Source organism: Mesoplodon bidens (genome assembly GCF_964165515.1).
Source record: "Mesoplodon bidens genome assembly, chromosome: 4".
Lineage (NCBI taxonomy): Eukaryota > Metazoa > Chordata > Mammalia > Artiodactyla > Ziphiidae > Mesoplodon > Mesoplodon bidens.
The window spans coordinates 154291269-154311938 of NC_138160.1; the positions used below are offsets into that span (position 1 = coordinate 154291269).

Below are 20670 nucleotides of genomic sequence, written 5' to 3' on the forward strand. Positions count from 1 at the left end.
AACGGAGGACAGAATGAAAGAAACTCTATTCACCTAGGCTTTGTTTAATCATTTAGGAACTTGAAAAATTCCTTCAATTCTATATAAACGTAGTACCTCCAAATTTTACACTGCTAAGAATACAACAGAACAGGACACATGCCATTGGAAATTTTTATTGAGGCCCTTCTTACAACAGCCAAGCTTCTAAAAATCCCAAACATATCCACTGGCCTTATCTACAAATATAACCTGTAGAATACAGTATAAGCAACTAATCCCCAACACACTTTAACATTCTCACACACCACATACTATTTTTCTCATCTGGATGAACTCTTCCCCACCCTTCATTAGCTCTCATTTGTGGAACCCTAAATAAGTGCCCCAATGTACAGCTCTCCCTACTACATACAAGTTAAAGGCACTCACTGGTCCTTTAATCACTTACTTAACTTTTGTGTGTCTCATTTCCCACAACTATATTACTGGCAGCTGGGACTCCATCAACTGTCCCCTACAGCTCCCAAATGGACACAGATATGTGAGAGTAGGAACTCTGTTCTATTCACAGCAGTGTCTAGCATATAATAGGCACTCAGTAAATATTTTCTGAATGAGTATTTGTTGACTGATTTATAAAACAATCTGACAGAGGAAAGCTATATAAGCTAATGACAAGTCATTAAAACTATTAGTGTTAAAATGGTACTAGTTCAAGTGTAATTTACCAATAAGATTCTTTAAGCTGGTGATGTGGTTTACAATGTCTGTTCTCTTGTGTACTACTGTGGGATCTCCTTTTCCGTTTGTGACTTCCACTGTAGCTTTCATGTCCCCAGCTTTCTCTGTTATCCCAGTCAGGGCAGTGAGTTCTTTTGGAATGCCTCATCTGTTAATGGAAATGAAAAGTGAGTTGTGGAATTTACAGATGGTTATATTTAGTAAATAAAATATTTCACATTAATATTAATTAAATAGAAAAACCCCAGCACATGGGGTCCTACAGGTTCTAAAATCTTCATAGGTAATGGTTCCCAAGGCATGGAGGCACTATCCCACTGGTATGTCAGATGATTCTAAGTGGCATACACACCTAGTACTAAATGATAACACTGTGAGACCTTAATACATTTTCTTTCCATTCTTCTGGATAAATTCTCAGCTTGGTGCATATCTTCAACTAACACTTGCTAACTGCCATTTTAAAAAAAAGAGTCAGGATTCAGGCTTACAGCCTTCAGTAGACAACAATATCTAGCTAGAAATTAATAACTTTTTTGGTTTTATTTTTATCATTACCTTCTTTCTATGGTAAATTATTACTAATCTCTTAAGTTATTGATATAATCAAATTATTCAGTTATTGATGTTAACTTTAAATGTGAACTAATTTAAAACAAATATCACAAGTGTCATGCAGCTTTGTTGAAATACTGTGATACAAATAACTGAAGTCAGAGAAACACTTAGGGATAGAATATAGGAGATGACTGTTTATTTTCAGATCATCCTGCAACCATTCTTAAAATTAAACATATTTGTTGTAGATCTGGGGTGACTAAAGAAATGAACCTATAAGGATGAATAGGGTCACACTGAAATCAGATAATTGTGACAATTCCTTGACTCCATCTACATCCTCACAGGTTCCATTCAGGATCAGGATCTGTGTTCTAACAATGTCATCCCTATCTGCCTCTTCCCATCTTAATTCTTTCACAAAGCAGTTAAGTTTTTAACAGTGATGTCCAAACTGTTGAAGAGGGTGAGGTTCACAACTCAGCAAGGAGCTGAAAACAGGTAAAATGGAGCAAAACCAACTTAGTTAACCTCCTTCAGTTAGCCCAAATGACTCAGTAACAAGCAAACAAATTCAAGTAAAAAATTTAAAAGATTTCAAATGAATTAAAAGACTTTAAAATGAGGCATCTCCTGGGAGGTATTCCCTAAGAAAATATAGGTATCATGCCATCAGGGACCGAAGCCACCAAATATTTAGATCTTTTAACTCACTTCTCTTGTTGATTCTTAGGTCCAACAAAAATCCTAAAACTCTAGTCAGGGTTCTCACTGGAAATTGATAAGTGAGCATTCTGATTTACATAGTCATTTGAATATGGAAAACTGAAATAAATGACATTACAAATTAACCTGAGCCAAAAGACCATCAGAAAAGCCATCAAAAAAAATTATATTTCTAGTGGAATTCTTCTAACCCTTCAATTACCCAAATTATATTTTAACCACATAGGAACTCTTTAAAATTGTTTAGTCAAGCATTCTTAAATCATAGCAAGCAAAATTACAACATCTGATGACTGAGGTTTATTACTATGATTATTATAATGCATTTTTTGCAAAACACGTGTGTCTGCTTCAGTTTTGTTTTTTTCCTTCTACTATCAGTAGGCCATAACTAGCTCACCAAGGCAGAATTCTTAAATAACCACAGTTATCAATATGCAAATATTAAAATAAGCATCTTGGGAGAGCCAAAGGTTTTTATTTCTCTAGCCAAGTTCATTACTTTAAATTTAATTCAGCTAATAGGAAGCCGTCCCCCCTCCCCCACCACCACTACTGTTCAGAAATATTTTCTCAGGAGGCCAAGAGAAGAATCCCAGATCCAGGTTATACAGATTAGGTTCCTTCGCATACAAAAAAAAGAAAAACTATCTAGAATTATCACACTATTTCTTATTAACAAAGAATCCTACATGTTAGAATCATCGGACATCCTTCAATAAAAACATCAGATACAATAAACATCAGATGTTTATATCCATCTTAGAAACCTGATTCTCTACTGCCCTTTAACACCCTATATTACCCAACAATTTGACGTTATCTATATAAAAATATCTATATAGGTTAAAGTTATGATTAGATGGCTCCAAGAGTACTGTATGTAATGGATAACAAGAAGCCTGTGGGTGTATGTATGGAGCACAATCATACAAAGATACCTATAAAATAAGACCAGGTGGTTGACGTGGTCAGTTTGGAGCGCTGTTTCCTAAGAATAGTATAAGCATTTCACGGTTACTTAAGTAATCAAGGACAGGGTGATCCAAAAGCATCAGAAATGCACATCTGATGCAACAATACTATGCTCCACTTTAGGAAAAAAACAGTTCGCACAAAGGATGAGCCTCTCCGTATTGACCTCTCACAAGCACGAGCTAAATTCCACCACCTGGACTCGCAAACTAGCAGTTCCTCGGACGCCCAGTCCCCACCCCCTGCCTCTCCACCAGGGCACCTGGCCAGGGCCTTTGGCGCACTCAGAGGCAGAAGTCTGACCTCGGAAAATCCCAGAATGCTACAAACGGCCGAGGCCAGGGACCCAGAGTAAGCCTTGATCTAGGACAGCACTTGCCCCAGGAGGCTCTCGCAGGGTCTCACTCTGATCGGCGGGACGAGTCACGGGCCTAAGGAGCCGTGATATGAGTGGCCCGGCCTCTCTGAGACGAGTCAGCGGCAGAGCCGAGGCCTTTCCGCCCTAGGATTTTAAATCTACCATGACACCGGGGCAACTTTAGGTTTCAAATGCCACGAGCAGAGCTGTGCCCCGAAGAAACCCCGGTCGCCGAGGCCCCGAATCCCGTCGTTTTTCCGACACCTGGCTTTCGAGACCTAAAAGACTGGGAAACCGCCCAGCCCAGAACACCCTATCCGAACCCTTACCTCCGCAAAAGCAAAAGGCCCTTTGGCCAATAACTGTCACCAAACCGCCGTCTTCTCTCCCTGTCGCTGCAACAAACACCCTACAAAATGGCAGCAAAACCACCTCCCCAAAACCCCACGGTCGGCCTCTAGCGCCACTTATATAGGACGAAGGCGCCTGCGTAACAGAGCTCCCGCGCTTCCGCCCCTCCCCTAAGGGGCGGGGCCCAGTGTGACGTCAGGGCCGCACCCGGCCCTCCCCCACGCTGCTGCGCGGGCGGAGCAGTCCCCGCCCCGAGATGTGCAGTGGTTGAGGCGACTCCTTAGATTGTTTTCGTTGCGGGAGAACCTGGGTGAAGTCGGGAGGAGACGCCTTAAGCCTGTGGCACGTGTCTGCTGCTACTCCAGGAGTTATTCTGAATGCAGCACCTCTCAGCAGAGCCAACCGTGGCTCCGTTTCCTGCTCTCCCGCCCCAGTGGGCCGCACCACGGCTGAACTGCAGGCAGAGCCACCGCGCAATAGACAAACCCCAAACCGGCTCGGTGCTAGGCCCAGGCTGGTGCTGGGGTTAGCTCAGTGAACGCGATTGTGTAGTCCAGCCCGCTTGGAACGTCCTGTCTAAAAATGGATTCTGATAAATAAGATGTCTTAGGAAACAAGCTCAGAGGTGCTTATCTTTTTAAGGCCTGTGTTCCTAATAAAAACAACAAAAAAAAGTTTCAGTTGAGACTCCTTACAAAATTTTTCCTGTTGTGGTCCCTGCCTCCTGGGCAGATTCGGTAGCTGGAAGTTTCCCTAACAAACTTTTCCCCATTATTTATTCCTGTGAGTCAGTTTTATTTAACCAATGCAGAGTAATGTCTGAGAGCTAGTGAGCCCCGTTAAGGGGCTTGCTTACCTCAAATAAGGTATTTCGCAGTTCTAAGGATCCCCAGACAGTTTCCCGTTGTGAGCGTGTAGAGTGAGAAGAGAGAAGAGGGCCAAAATCTGAGCCCTGGGGAGCACTTAAGGGACAGAGGAAAAGAGCCTGAGAAGGAATGATCAGCAGGAGAGGAGAACCAAGAGTTTGGTGTCAGAGTAAGTGAGAGAAGGGTTTAAATGAGGGAAAGGCTGACAGTGACAAATGCTGGGAAGGAGTCAGGTAGGGTTGGTCCTGAAAAGTGTCAAGGGGATTTTGTGTTCTGACAAACATTCGATGGATAAAAGAGAAAGTCAGAAATCAGATTTGGGAGGGCACGGTTGGACTCTTGCAGGCATAAATCCAATAACATGTGGGTTTGTACCTTGTACCTTGTTAGGTGAAAGGAGGGCCCTGTCATTTCATGATCTAATATTGTAGAAAACTTGTGCCACCTACTTTGGATAAACTGAATTGTTATGGAGATTGTACCCCATGTTAAGAAGTGAAGAAGTGAAGTTGAAAAGATAATTGGAAAATTGGAAGTGAAAATTCTTTATGCTGTAGAATGAAACAGACGTTATTCTCCTCACCTGAAATAGCCACCATTTATGCATCTACAATTGTAAATCTTACCCATCCTTTGAGGTCTGTCTCTAAGATGCTATCTCTGACTGCATGAGTTCCCACCCATCTCCCTGCTCTTGACTACTCTGGTTAGAGATGAGGTCCTTAATCAGTTGGCCAAGGCACACTGGTGTGCCTGGAACCACCAAAATATGATGACCAATTTTGCCCATAGTGTGAAATGTATTGGTTCTACAATTGATTACACCTACTATTTCAGGGACATCTATCAGTTGGAATGTTTATCTGAGTAGACTGGGCCATCTTGTGAGGTAAAGTGGGACAGCTTGAGGCATACAGAGGCATAAATTAAGCTGGCAGCAAAGAAAAGTTCCCCTTTTTTCCTGGCGCATGAAGGATCTTTGTCTTGTGAGGCTAAAAGAGAATGTGGTCAGGACAGTGCACAGTTTTGCTCAAACAACAATATAAAGTTAAAAGACAGCCAAGTGGAAAGGCCCCCTACAGAGGGATTTATAGACATCACAAAACAACGTTACCCAGTAGTGGAGTCTGCTTTGTAGTTGCTGCTATCTTATTTTAGTGTCATTTTGAATATTTAAGTTTGTCTGCCACTTAAATATTAAGGTCTAATATTTGAAAGTGTGTCATGATCAGGAGGAGGTCGACATGTATGGTGCTCCTATTTACTCTCTGTGGCTTATGTGCTTTGACTGGAGACAAGGACCTGATTTATATTATCTTTGGTATCTCAGTGGCTACAACCCAGTACATATTTGTAGGTTGTTTATGGAAGCTGCTTTTGGTTGTTTTGCTCAGTTGGGTTAAGTTGGATTAAATCAAAGGTTGAAATTTACTCCCAGAATCCCTGGGCCAGTTGGCTTAATAATCTTACCTGGCACCTTAACCCTTTCTATTAAGTCAGTTACCTGGAAAATGAATACCTTGTGTCAGAGGACTTAATAAAGAGTCTGTCTAATTTCTCAGAATCTACTACTAACACCAGAAAAACTGTCTAATCTGGTAACTTCATCTCAACACAAGAACAAGTATGTCTAAGAACACCTTAAGTTAAACCATATATAAAGAAAATCTTAGCTTTGAAGAGCAACCAGAGGAATATTCTTATCATATATTCTAGCACAGATATTCTACAAGTTTAACTTCAGACATAGGAAACAGTCATCTCTGAAAGCAGAGTTCCAGAGTAAAAGTCTAAATTGTTGTGTAAATTACATTTAACAAAAGGTTGTCAGCTATATGGAGAAATCTTTACAAAGGTATAAACCTTTATGGGTTTATAATTTCTAAGTTGCTATTACTGATAATTACCAATCTGTATTTAATTAGATTTTTTTTTGTGTTTTTAGCTATCAATTAAATACTCATGATGTGCTAACTACTTTGTATACATGATCTCATTTAATAATCTAAACAACACTGTAAAGTGATCATTGTTTACTTGCTTGCAGTCAAGTTATCAAGTACCAGAACTGAGATTGAATCTCAGGACTTACTTGCTCCAAAGCTCTTGTGTTTAACCCATTCTACTGGCTGCTTCAACTCATACAGCAAAGTACAAAGCAACTTACTTTACTTAGTCATTAGGGAAACCAGGCTGAGTTCATCTTTCAGCAAGATCAAAGGAGTTCGTCTTAAAAAAAGCACTTTTCGGGCTTCCCTGGTGGTGCAGTGGTTGAGAATATGCCTGCCAATGCAGGGGACACAGGTTCGAGCCCTGGTCTGGGAAGATCCCACATGCCGCGGAGCAACTGGGCCCGTGAGGCACAACTACTGAGCCTGCGCGTCTGGAGCCTGTGCTCCACAACAAGAGAGGCCGCGATAGAGGCCCACGCGCCGCAATGAAGAATGGCCCCCGCTTGCCACAACTAGAGAAAGCCCTCACACAGAAACGAAGACCCAACACAGCTATAAATAAATAAATAAATAAATAAATAAATAAATTTAAAAAATAAATAAATAAAATAAAATGCCAAAGGAAAAAAAAAAAAAAAGCACTTTTCAAGGTGATATATCATCAAGGGCTCCTCATGATGAAACAATGACTCAGTTTATCTCCAGCACATCAAGGTCATCAAAGGTCCCAGGGTGCCTTATTCACTGTTCAACAGCAAGTCACAAAGGGTCTCCCATGCATCCCATGCTGCCTAAGATGGATAACATCCCAGGTTTCTCCAATATTTCCTGAGACTGGTTGTGAGGAGAGTCACACAGCACACCATGAAGCAGGATCCAATCATCAAACAGTGCCAGAAACATTCCCTGATACACAGTGCACTTTGCAGTGTATCAAAGGTGGGGAGTGGAGGGGTGCCAGGAGTGATTTAATTCAGAGGTTCTTTTGGGAATAGGATAAGCTGATCTTTCCAATTTCCTTGTCAATTTTCACTACCTCTAATGAAAGGGCTTTGGAACTAGGTTAATAAATTAGTTTCTCAACACCTGCTACCAATAGTCTCAACTATCAACCATCCAGTGAAACCACTGAAGGGAAAATATATTTGCCTAAGTAAATACCTAAGTTCTAAATTTCCTATGAATATTGTAGAATCCTACATAAGCATATGAAAACATGTAATATATATTTGCCTCCAAATCTTCTGGGGTTACCTTTTATTTTAATGTATAAATATCAAGTTCCTATTTCATGTAATTGTAGGAAGTACAGTATCCTTCAGAGTATTCTGATGATTTCTATAGAGGTGTTAACTTCTCTGGTGGCTTCCTGTCACCTCTCACTCTAAATTCCCATTCCTGGCTCTATCCCTCAGTTCCCTTATACCATCTCATCTGCAGTTGCTGTCCTTGCTTCATAACATTTTGTACCAAGTATTGACACAGACTTCTCCTTGATTCTCCAAAGACTAGGTAGCTTTTATGAGGAATAGGCTTAAAATTTTGAGAATACCAGAGGGTGGGTACAGCACAGAAACAAAAAGAACTGAAATTTTGTATCAGAATTCACAATTCTGAAGGTCCCAATCATTTCTTATCACAGATAATTTCTTACTGGCTTTCATCTCCTTAGGACTCAACTAGGGGAATGGATATAAGTAAAATGGATATATACTACACATTAGTTAAAAGCAATGAACAATTTTGCTAAATTTATGCTAAATTGACATATAGCAATATAAATAGACCTAAAAAGTTAATGCTGAATGAAGAAGAAAATGTGATTTATAAAACAATATCATTTAGGCAGATATTTAAAAACTGCAACTACACCACATGTTTTCAAGGATACGTATATATTTAAATAAAGGTTTGAGAGTAGACTGGAAGGACAATATATTAAATACACTAGAGATGTGCTTCTCAGAGTTCTGAACTTTAGCCTAGGAGACCATTTAGGCTATGCACTCAGTTTACTTTGTAGCTCTGTTGCCCTGGGTCTAATTTTCAACACAGTCTTCCCTGTGGCTACAGGAGACAGCTGACTCAATAGTGTGCCTTAAGTTGACAGCTGGCTGACCTGATCTTCTCAGTTTCCTTTTTCAGAGCTTTTAAAACAACTGACCAAAGGCAAACAACTCAATAACTCTTACAACTGCAATTGTCCCCATACTATTCAAGTGCCTCCAGCTATTGTATAAGCCGATGTTTCACCTCCATCTGAACCTCATCCCAGTTCACCACCAGTGAGAGTTTTTTCCTGGACCCAAAGGGCTATGTTCTTTATTCTGTTTCACCACCTTCTCTCTCTTAGAAGCAACAATAAGGGACATCCTTGCCTTATCCCTCTTTGTAAAGAGAATGCTTCCAAAGTTTTAGTTAGGTTTCATGTTGTAACTTTTCTTCTCAATGTATTGTGGAAATAGGTCCATACCAATTAATACTTATATATAACCAATCCTCATTATTGGTGGATTCAGCTACTCATTAAAATTTATTTGTAACCCCCCAAATCAATACTCATAGTGCCTTCATGCTTATTCATGGGCATGAGCAGAGCAGCAAAACATTTCTCAATGTGTACATTCCCAGCTGAAGTCAAGCAAGGCAATGCTCTGCCTTCTTTTCCAGTTCTCATACTGAAAAGAAGTGCCTTTTTCGCAGTCTATTTAATAGTACATTTTTGTGCTTTTTCTTGGTGACTTCACTGTTTAAAATGGCCCCTAAGTGCAGTGCTGAAGTGCTATGTAGTGTTTCTAAAAGCAAGAAAGTTATCATGCACCTTATGGAGAAAATATGAATGTTAGATAAGCTTCATTCAGACATGAGTAATAGTGCTTTTGGTCATGAGGTGAATGTTAATGAATCAACAAGGTTTATTAGATAAGGTTTTTTTTGTTTGTTTTTTGTTTGTTTTTGCGGTACGCGGGCCTCTCACTGTTGTGGCCTCTCCCGTTGTGGAGCACAGGCTCCGGACGCACAGGCCCAACGGCCACGGCTCACGGGCCCAGCCTCTCCGCAGCATGTGGGATCCTCCCGGTCTGGGGCACGAACCCGTGTCCCCTGCATCGGCAGGCGGACTCTCAACCACTGCGCCACCAGGGAAGCCCTAGATGAAGTATTGGTAAACAGAAAACCACATTTCAAAAATTATGGGCTGATTGGCTGATGAAAGTATTGTGAACCAGATGCTCACAGAAACCCAACCTTATTTCTCCTAGGAGTGATGAGTAACTAGTCACCAATTCAGTGTTTTCAGCAACGTTATAAAACCTAATTCCTGCAAATAACGAGAATCAACTATATATATTAAAATAAAAGAAACATTACATGGGACATACTTCTACTACAAAATAATTTATTGTTTATCTGAAACAAACTCTACATATCTAAATTACATCTCTTTAATTATGTTTCCCTGATGGTTTGGATCTCAACAGTTCCTTGTTGTGTAGAATTTGCTTAGACATTTAATGCAGTTATAATCTGTGTTCTATTTAAATTGTACATAAACTTTCATTTTTTTAAAGTTTTTTTAATGTGGACCATTTTTAAAGTCTTTATTGAATTTGTTACAATACTGCCTCTGTTTTTGTTTTTTTTTGGCTGCAAGGCATATGGGATCATAGCTCCCCCACCAAGGATTGAAACTGCATCCCCTGAATTGCAAGGGGAAGTCTTAACCACTGGACAGCCAGGGAAGTCCCTTATTTCATTCTTTTGTCCACTAATATTCTTTAGTGAAAAAAGACTCTCATAATCAGCATTATGACCCGCTATACTGAACATGTGTTGGCATAAAATTGATAACTGAGAATTGACCTTCCAATTTGATTTGTTGAAGTGCATAATACTATCTTTCCATTCTTCAGTATTACTTAGCATCTCTTCATCAAACTCTAGGTAAAAAAATAAAGTTTTTCAAGTAATAAAATCCATTTCAAAAGATAGTCATGGCAAGTTTCATAAAAATTATCTACGTCAAATGAGAAATTCTTTTCCATTTTTATGAGGTCCCTCTTAAAAAGTGTCTTGACACTTAACTCTCTAACACCATACACAAAAATAAGCTCAAAATGGATTAAAGATCTAAATGTAAGGCCAGAAACTATCAAACTCTTAGAGGAAAACATAGGCAGAACACTCTAAGACATAAATCAGAGCAAGATCCTTTTTGACCCACCTCCTAGAGAAATGGAAATAAAAACAAAAATAAACAAATGGGACCTAATGAAACTTCAAAGCTTTTGCACAGCAAAGAAAACCATAAACAAGACCAAAAGACAACCCTCAGAATGGGAGAAAATATTTGAAAATGAAGCAACTGTCAAAGGATTAATCTCCAAAATTTATAAGCAGCTCATGCAGCTCAATAACAAAAAAGCAAACAACCCAATCCAAAAATGGGCAGAAGACCTAAATAGACATTTCTCCAAAGAAGATATACAGACTGCCAACAAACACGTGAAAGAATGCTCAACATCATTAATCATTAGAGAAAGGCAAATCAAAACTACAATGAGGTATCACTTCACACCGGTCAGAATGGCCATCATCAAAACATCTAGAAACAATAAATGCTGGAGAGGGTGTGGAGAAAAGGGAACACTCTTGCACTGCTGGTGGGAATGTGAATTGATACAGCCACTATGGAGAACAGTATGGAGGTTCCTTAAAAAACTACAAATAGAACTACCATATGACCGAGCAATCCCACTACTGAGCATATACCCTGAGAAAACCATAATTCAAAAGGAGTCATGTACCAAAATGTTCATTGCAGCTCTATTTACAATAGCCCAGAGATGGAAACAACCTAAGTGTCCATCATCCGATGAATGGATAAAGAAGATGTGGCACATATATACAATGGAATATTACTCAGCCATAAAAAGAAACAAAATTGAGCTATTCGTAATGAGGTGGATAGACCTAGAGTCTGTCATACAGAGTGAAGTAAGTCAGAAAGAGAAAGACAAATACCGTATGCTAACACATATATATGGAATTTAAGAAAAAAAATGTCATGAAGAACCTAGGGGTAAGACAGGAATAAAGACACAGACCTACTTGAGAATTGACTTGAGGATATGGGGAGGGTGGAGGGTAAGCTGGGACAAAGCGAGAGAGTGGCATGGACATATATACACTACCAAACATAAGGTCGATAGCTAGTGGGTAGCAGCCGCATAGCACAGGGAGATCAGCTCCGTGCTTTGTGACCGCCTGGAGGGGTGGGATAGGGAGGGTGGGAGGGAGGGAGACGCAAGAGGGAAGGGATATGGGAACATATGTATATGTATAACTGATTCACTTTGTTATAAAGCAGAAACTAATACACCATTGTGAAGCAATTATACTCCAATAAAGTTGTTAAAAAAAAAAGAATTCCTGAGTCTAACGTATGACTAATTTGTTTATTGATAACTTTCACTTGAGATAATCAGTTAGATATCCTATCTTCACTATGTGACTAGACTCTGCAGGAAACTTCTGCCTGAGCTCTTCTGAAACCAAGTTTCAACACACGTACATCAGCACAAATAACAGCAGTTTCATTCAGAGATGATGAATCATGTCTTCAGGCAAATAAGAACATTGGGAAGCTTGTTCCTGGATGTTTCTTTGAATTACCTTTCTCCTGTTGCCTTATATTATTTGCCTTTATTAAAAGCATTATATGATTATGCTCAAAAAATTAGAAATAAATATATTTAAAAAATAAAAGTAAAAAATAAAATTAAAAGATAAAAAAATTTAAAAAGTAAAAATTTCCCTGGTGCCTCCGCTATTATTGTCCTTGACCCCACAGAGAGCTACAGTCAACCCCTGACTCCCCAGGAGGCCCTCCAAGACCTCTAGGTAGGTCTCTGGACCTGCTTTGTCGGCCCCACCTCTGCTTGTGTTCCTCTCACCATCTTCTGCTCCTGAAGCTGGCCTGGAGCATGTGTGCTAGTGTAAGCCATCTGGGGCGCAGGCTTCCATGGGCATGGCCACAGGGGACGGCACAACCCACTGGGACCTGCATGGCCAAAGGAGGCTTTGGAGGGGGATGGCTCACAGCCCACGGGGGCCTGCATGGCCAAAGGAGGCTTTGTCGGGGGCAGCACGCAGGCCACCAGGACCTGTGCTGCCTGGCGGAGGCTTTGACTGGGGTGGGGGTGGGGTGTTCCTGGTATTTGTTTTGGATATATCTCATATCTTTTTTTGTGCCTCTGTCCTCTTTTACTTTCTTCTTTTGTGTTAAACAGATATTTTCAAGTGAGGAATAAAATATGCATTTTAAGTTAAAAAACAATTTAAGATTAATGTTAACTTAATTCCAATATTACACAGAAACTGTTCAAATATGTTTCTCTTCCTACCCCCCCCCCTTTGTGCTATTTTCATGTAAAGTATATCTTTAACATTATGAGCCAAACAATGTTTTATAATTGTTTCAGGATACGTGCTGCTGAAGGGAGCACTATAATTATTGTTTTATGCAGTTGTTTTTAAAATTATTTGAGGAGAAAAGGGTATGCATCATATCAATAGAATGAAGGATAGAAACCACTTAATCATTTCAGTAGACACAGGCATTTGACAAAATTCAATGTGATAAAAGCACTCAAGAAACTATGAATACAGCTTCCATTGTGGTGCAGTGGTTAAACATCTGCCTGCCAATGCAGGAGACATGGGTTCCAGTCCTGGTCCGGGAAGATCCCACATGCTGTGGAGCAACTAAGCCCATGCACCGTAACTATTGAGCTTGCGCTCTAGAGCCCGTGAGCCACAACTACTGAAGGTCATGTGCCTAGAGCCCATGCTCCAAAACAAGAGAAGCCACCGCAATGAGAAGCCTGCACACCACAACGAAGAGTAGCCCCCACTCGCCACAACTGGAGAAAGCCCGCGAGCAGCAATGAAGAACAAATGCAGCCATAAATAAATAAATAAATAAATAAATAGAAGGAAACTACGAATACAGGGAAGCATCCTCAGCCTGATAAAGAGCACCTATGAAAATTCATGGTTAACATGATCCTGAATGGTAAATGACTGGATGATTTCTACCTAATGTCAGGAACAAGACAAGGATGTCTGTGCACATCATTTTCCTTCAACATTGTACTGAATGTTCTAGTCAGGGCAATTTAGACAGGGAAAAGTTATAAAAGGCATCTGTATTGAATAAGAAGAAGTAGAACTATATCCATTCACAGATGACATGAAATTATGTACAGAAAATCTCAAGGAATCCAATAAAGCATTATTAAAACTAATAAATGAGTCCAGCAAGGTCATAGGATACAAGATCAATAAATAAAAATCAATTGTATTTCTATGCACTTTAAATGAATAATCTAACAATGAAAATAAGAAAACAATTCAATTTATGATAACATTGAAAGGAATCAAATTCTTAGGTGCAAATTTCACAAAAACAGTGGAAGACTTGTATACTGAAAATAACAAAATATCATTGAAAGAAATTAGAGGGTCTAAATAAATGGAAAAATATCCCATGTTCATCAGAAGATGAACAGTATTGTTAAGATGACAGTACTCTCCAAATTAATCTAATGATGCAATGGAATCCGCATCAAAATCCCAGCTGGCTTCTTTGTAGAAACTGACAGGCTGATCCTATAATTCATGTAGCATTGCAAGGGACCTTGAATAGCCAAAACAAGCCTGAAAAAAAAGTTGGAGGATCCATATTTCTCCATATAAAAACTTACTACAAAGCAATGGTAATGAAGATGGGGGAAGGGTAAAGGCATACAGGTAGATATCTAAAACAGTAGAATAGAACTGAGCATTCAGAAACTCATAGGTCCATACTCAACTGATTTTTGACAAGGGCATCAAGGCCATTCAATAGAGAAAGAGTAATTTTTTCAATAAGTGATGTTGGAACAACTAGATTACCACATGTAAAAGAATAAAATTGGACCTTTACCTCATAACTTATACAAAAATTAACACAAAATGTATCAAAGACCTAAACGCTAAGAGCTAAATCTATAACACTCTTAAAAGAAAACATGGGGGTATATCTTCATGATCTCAGATTTGGCAATATATCCTTAGACATGACATCAAAAGAATAAGCAATAAAAGATAATAAATTGGGCTTCATCAAAACTAAAAGCATTTGTGCTTCAAAGGACACTATCAAGAAAGTGAAAAGGCAATCTCAGAATGGAAGAAAATATGGGTAGATCATATATCTGATAAGGGGATTGTATATAGAATATGTAAAGAACTCTTACAACTCAATAATAAAAAGACAGAGAACCCAATTTAAAAATGGGTGAAGGATCTGAATAGACACCTATTCCAAGGAAGATACGCAAATGACTGAGAAGCACATCAAAAGATACTCCACATACTTTCAAGATTCTCTCTTTGTCCTTTGGCAGTCTGACTGTGATGTGTCAAAGTGTTGTAACATTGATTATATCCTATTTGAATTTCATTGACTTCTTGGGTGTGTAGATTAATGTTTTTCATCAGATTGAGAAATTTCAACCATTATTTCTTCAAATATTTTTTCTGCCCTTTTTTCTCTTGCTTCTCCTCTGGGACTTTCATTACATGTTGGTTGATGTGCTGAATGGTATCCTACAAGTCTGTGAGACTCCATTCATTATTTTTTTTTCATCCCTTAACTTTCTGTTCTTTAGACTGAATAATCTACATTGATCTACACCAAATTCAGCTGATCCTTTCTTCTGCAGCCTCAATTGTGCTGTTGAGCCCCTCTAGTAAAATTTTCATTTCAGTTATTTTACTTCTCAACTCCAGAATTTCTATTTGGTTGTGTGGGTGTGTGTGTGAATTTTTGTCAAGCTTTCATTTAACTCTTTAAATATGGTTTCACTTAGTTCTTTAAACATATTTCTAATACCTATTTGATGTCTCTATGAATTGCACCCAATATCTGGGCTTCCTTAGGGACAGTTTCTATTGACTGCCTTTTTATCCTGTGTATAGCCACACTTTCCAGTTTATCTGCACGTCTTATTTTTGTTGTTGTTCAAAACTGGACAATTTAGATAATATATTGTTCTGATACCACCTCCTGGGGTTGTTGTCATTTCTGGCTTCCTAGGGATTACCTTGGGTCAGCATAGCTTAGTAATCAGTCAGATTGAATGCTGCTGAAACCACACTCCTTCTTGAATGTGACTCGAACTCAGCCAAAACTCAGATTGGGACTTGAACCCATGATCCCTGACTTAGGAGAGGACTCAAACCCACTGTCTTTTAATTGAAACTACTCACCTGGTGTCAGGACTTATTGAAGCTCAGGTTCTTTTTTCTCAATGCAGAAAGAATTCAGTGTGAGGCAAAGTGATAGGCAGAGTGAGCTTATTAGCTTAGGATGCTTGTGAGAGATACAAATGGGCAGGCAAGGGAGCACAGCAGCCCCAAGAACAAAGCAGGCTATGTTTTTATAATCAAAGAAAAAGTGGGGAGGGGAGAAGACCACCTTCTTCCTCATTTTTTGGTAGACATCAAGGCTTACATCATTAGTTCCTCCTTTGGCCCTATATGGTCTAAATGGGACTGTCATGGTACTATTTAAACATATGTATATTAGCAGAGGGGTGGTAACATATACTAAAATATGGTACTTCATATCAGGTTTCCATATAATGTCCCCTTTCACCTAGTTTTTTTCCACTTGCACCTATATTCCTGCCTTGGCCACATGCAGAAATGCTACTCTTCAAGAACCATTAACTCCCTGAATTCATGTAACAAGATTCAGAACCCATATCTATTGTCTTGCATTTTAATTATCAGGACTTGTGGCTTGAGTGTGCCTGGTGCTTGAATGTGTCTGGTCTTCCTTCAAGTAGTGTAGATTGTTGCTAGGTTACTGCATTCTTTTCTTGCATGGTCATTAGCTTACAACAGTCTTGCAAACTCCCTTAAAATTCTCTGTCTTCAATCCTCAAGTGGGATATTCAAATTAACCATTTAATTACCCTACTCTATCACTTTGAGTTGGTTAGGCTTCCATTCAGTGCAAAGGTGATCTATGTATGGGTTAGGGAATGCATTCAAAATTCAGGGAGTTAACAAGTCTGCCTAGGCTTTCACTTCTTGCTTGCACAGGGTCTAAATGTCAGTCAGATATGCACAGTAGACTGGGGTCCTCTCTGGTGTTTCCTGTGTGTGAATGTAGCCCTACCCATGTGCACAGCATTCCAAATCAGCAGGAAAAAGTCAGAGATTTCATATCCTTATTTGAACTGTCTTATTCCCTTCATTTTAAACTTTTGGCTGGTCTCTTGCTTGCCCCAATTGTTATTACAGCCTTAGGCAGCTTCCGTGTTGGCCTTTGACTGTTTGCTACCAAGCACTATTTTTTTTTTTTTTTTTGCGGTAGGCGGGCCTCTCACTGTTGTGGCCTCTCCCCTTGCAGAGCACAGGCTCCGGATGCGCAGGCTCAGCAGCCATGGCTCACGGGCCCAGCCGCTCCGCGGCATGTGGGATCCTCCCAGACCGGGGCACGAACCCGTGTCCCCTGCATCGGCAGGCGGACTCTCAACCACTGCGCCACCAGGGAAGCCCCCAAGCACTATTTTTAACAGAGCTGTGGACATGGGGCTTTTCCTTGGAACTCCAAATCATATCAATCCCTTCTGGCACCAGCAAGGTCTATAATACCATGTTGCTGAGTCAGGGAAAGTGAGGATGGAACAAGTTCCAAGTTAAAATGTCACAGACCCTATTGTGCTTACCGAGGCTCAGTAGTTTTTCTTGAATAAATGTTTCCCAACTTGCGTAACTTTAGTTAATTTCCAGAGTTCTGAAATGTTTTTTTCTAGTAATTCATCAGTTTTTTAGTTGCTTCTTTTGGAGAAAGGATTGGTCAAGGTCTTCTATCTGCTCTTCTGGAAACTCTTCATGAGTATAATTAAAATTTTTCTAATATTTACATTTAAAACATAAAAAGAACAGGTAAAATTAATATTAAATTTTTATTTAATCCAATATATCAAATTATCATTTAAACATGTAACTTATATAGTTTTTCCAGTTTTATTGAGATATAATTGACATATAACATCATGTAAGTTTAAGTTGTACAATGTGATGATTGCTACAAGTATATATTGTGAAATGACCAAAGGCAATTACGGGAAACCTTTGAAATCCCCAAACTTACCTTTCTTAAAACCCAACTGAACAACCTTACCTATAAAACTTCTAAAACTGAACAAAACACTTATTTTTATTGGTATTTTGAGGCTTCCAAATGTTATCAGGAGCCTAAAATTGCCTCTCTGCAAAATAAGATTTTAAGATTAATTGAGGCAAACAAATGATTAAAGAAGGAAAAAATAGCTTCTGAAGCCTCACGTTCTTCTTCTGCAGCCTCTTTGTCTCAGGCTCTGCCTTTAGCGCCATCTTGTTCCCCTCCTCTGGGACCTTGTGCTCAGGCCCTGCCTTCAGGGCCATCTTTTTCCTTCCCCTTTATACTGCCTATTCCTCCTCTGTACCCTCAGTTCCTCCACACTAACTCCCTCGCTGAACTTCCCTTTCCCCCTGAAAATCTCCTCACCCCATTTTCCTCTGAATCTATCAGAACCTGTCCCTTTAGAATTTAGCTTTCTGAGGATCCAGAGGTTAAACTCTTAATTTTAAATATTCCTTGGGCTAAAACTGAACTGCGAGCCATAGTTAAAGAGTGTCCCAAAGTAACCAAAGATCCTCACAGATTTGCTGAGGAATTTAATATAACAATCTTAGCAGTCTTGTTCTCTGACTTACATCAGCTAGGTCATATGCTTGTTGGTGAAGGCCAGGCCCAGCATTGGATGAAAATCGCTGACTGGGAAAGCCCTGAAAGGTCTCTAGAATTAAAAGCAGGAGAGCAACCTGCTAACTTATATGGTCAGGCCAAGGCAATTTCTAGGTGACTTCATCGGGCAATTCCTAGGGCTTTTCCAAAGCCTATTGATTGGAATAAAATTCAGGCTTACATACAAAAATCTGATGAATCTGTTCATAGGTATTACAATCAACTTCAGATTATTTTAAAGAAAAGTCTGGTCTTCCTTCAGATGTTGATCCCACCCAGGTAGATTTAACTCTGTTTATTAATGGTCTGAACCAGGGTCTTTCCTTTCTAGTAAAAAAGAACAGGATGGAATAGGAAATGATGTCCACTCCAGATTTAGTTAATCTTACAAACCAGCTCTCTCACACTCTAGATGAGTCACCTAAAAGGAAAACTGCCAAAATTCTTAATCGTAAACTTCAGCAAATAAAGTTCCCTAAATGAAACAAAAACGTTTCTAGTTTCTGCCATTAGAGCAAAGAGCCAGGGCACTGGAAAAGAGATTGTTACAGATTCAAGCCCTTCAGTCACCATCAGCCCTCTAACCAGGCTTTCCAACTTCCTCCCAATTCCCAGTTGTGGGGCTCCAAGGAACTACAGGGGCTCTTCCCAATCCTCCCTCTTAATCAGCTTGGAGAAACATTCCTTCAGATTTGGGATGGGTCTCTTCTCATCCTAACTGACACTGCAGCCACCCTCTCGGTGCTCAACCCCACTACTATAAAGCAGCCCCTGCCTCGGAGTACTAATACAGTTCAAACAGTGGGCATCTTTAATGAACCTCAAGAGGTTCCTGCCTGTGAACTGATTCCCTTTCATTGAGTGATGGATACTGCGTTATTTCCATCTTTTGGCTATTGTGAATAGTTCTTCTATGAACAGTAGTGAACAGGTTTTTGTGTGAACAAATGTTTTCAATTCTCTTGGGTATATACCTAGGAGTTGAATTTCTTGGTCTATGGTAATTCTGTATTTAACACCACCAAACTGTTTCCCACAGCAGCTGCACCATTTAAGATTTCCACTATTAATTCCAAAGGGTTCAATTTCTCCACATCCTTACCAACATTTGTTATTAAAAAAATAGCCATCTTAATGGGTGTGATATGATATCTCGTTGTGGTTTTGATTTGCATTTCTTGCATTATGACTAATGATGTCAGACATCTTTTCATTTGGTTATTACCTATTTGTATATCTTCCTTAGGAAAATGTCTATTCAATTACTTTGCCCCTTTTTAATTGGATTGTGTTTTTTACTTGGATTGTGTCAAATTATGAGTTAAAAAAAATATTTCAGACATGAGGCTTTTAGAAAATATTTGCAAATATCTTTTTCCGTTCTGTGAGTTGTCTTTTAATTCTCTTGATAGTGTCTTTTGATATACAAAAGTTTTAATTTTTAATTTTTAGTTTTGATGATGTTCAATTTATTGAATTTGTTTGCTTGTGTTTTGTGTCATATCTAGGAAAATGTTGCCCTATTCAAGGTCATGCAGAGTTTCACCTATGTTTCCTTCTAAGAATTTTATAGTTTTTAAAATAGTTTTAGCACTTACATTTAGGTTTTGATTCATTTGGAGTTAATTTTTGTATGTGTTGTGAGGTATGGGTCAGATTCATTCTTTTGCATGTGGATATCCAGTAGTCTCAGCACGAGTCATTGAAGAGACTACATTTTCCCCCATTGAATGGTCTTTTTAGTCTTGTCAAAAATCAATTGACCATAGATACGTAGGCTCTCAACTGGATTCCACTGAGCTATACGTTTTTCTATATGCCAATACCACATTGTTTTGATTCCTGTAGCTTTGTAGTAAGTTTTGAACCTGGGAAGTGTTCTTCTTCCAAATGTGTTCTTCTTCTAAATTATTTCCACTATGTGGGATCCCTTGCAACTGCATATGAATTTTAGGATCTGCTTTTCCACTTCTGCAAAAACGCTATTGGAATTTTGATAGTGATTTGCATTGAATTTGTAAATCATTTTGGTAGTATTGTCATTTTAACTATATCTTCAAATCCATGAATATCAAATATCCTTCCATTTATTTAGGTCTAGGTCTAGGTCTTCTTTAATATATTTCAACAGTGCTTTGTAGTTTTCAGTGTGCAAGTCTTGGACCTACTTGGTTAAATTTCTCCTTAAGTATGTTATCATTTTTGATGCTATTATACATGAAATTGCTTTAATTTCCTTTAAAATTTTCTATTACTAGCATATAGAAATAAAACTGATTTTTACATGTTGATCTTATATCCTGAAACACTGCT

The 20670-nt window shown here is 39.1% G+C and overlaps 1 protein-coding gene across 1 annotated transcript in view; it reads right to left on the bottom strand.

The window, feature by feature from the left end:
* LOC308616537 (dual specificity protein kinase CLK4) overlaps window positions 1-20670 on the bottom strand; it is a 63737-nt gene that overhangs the window by 17406 nt on the left and 25661 nt on the right. Inside the window, exon 1 of the mRNA XM_081232835.1 lies at window positions 711-867. Within this exon, the coding sequence (XP_081088961.1) occupies window positions 711-813 (103 nt within the window). The 5' untranslated portion in view covers window positions 814-867. Of the gene's footprint in view, window positions 1-710 lie in introns of the transcript that reaches the window.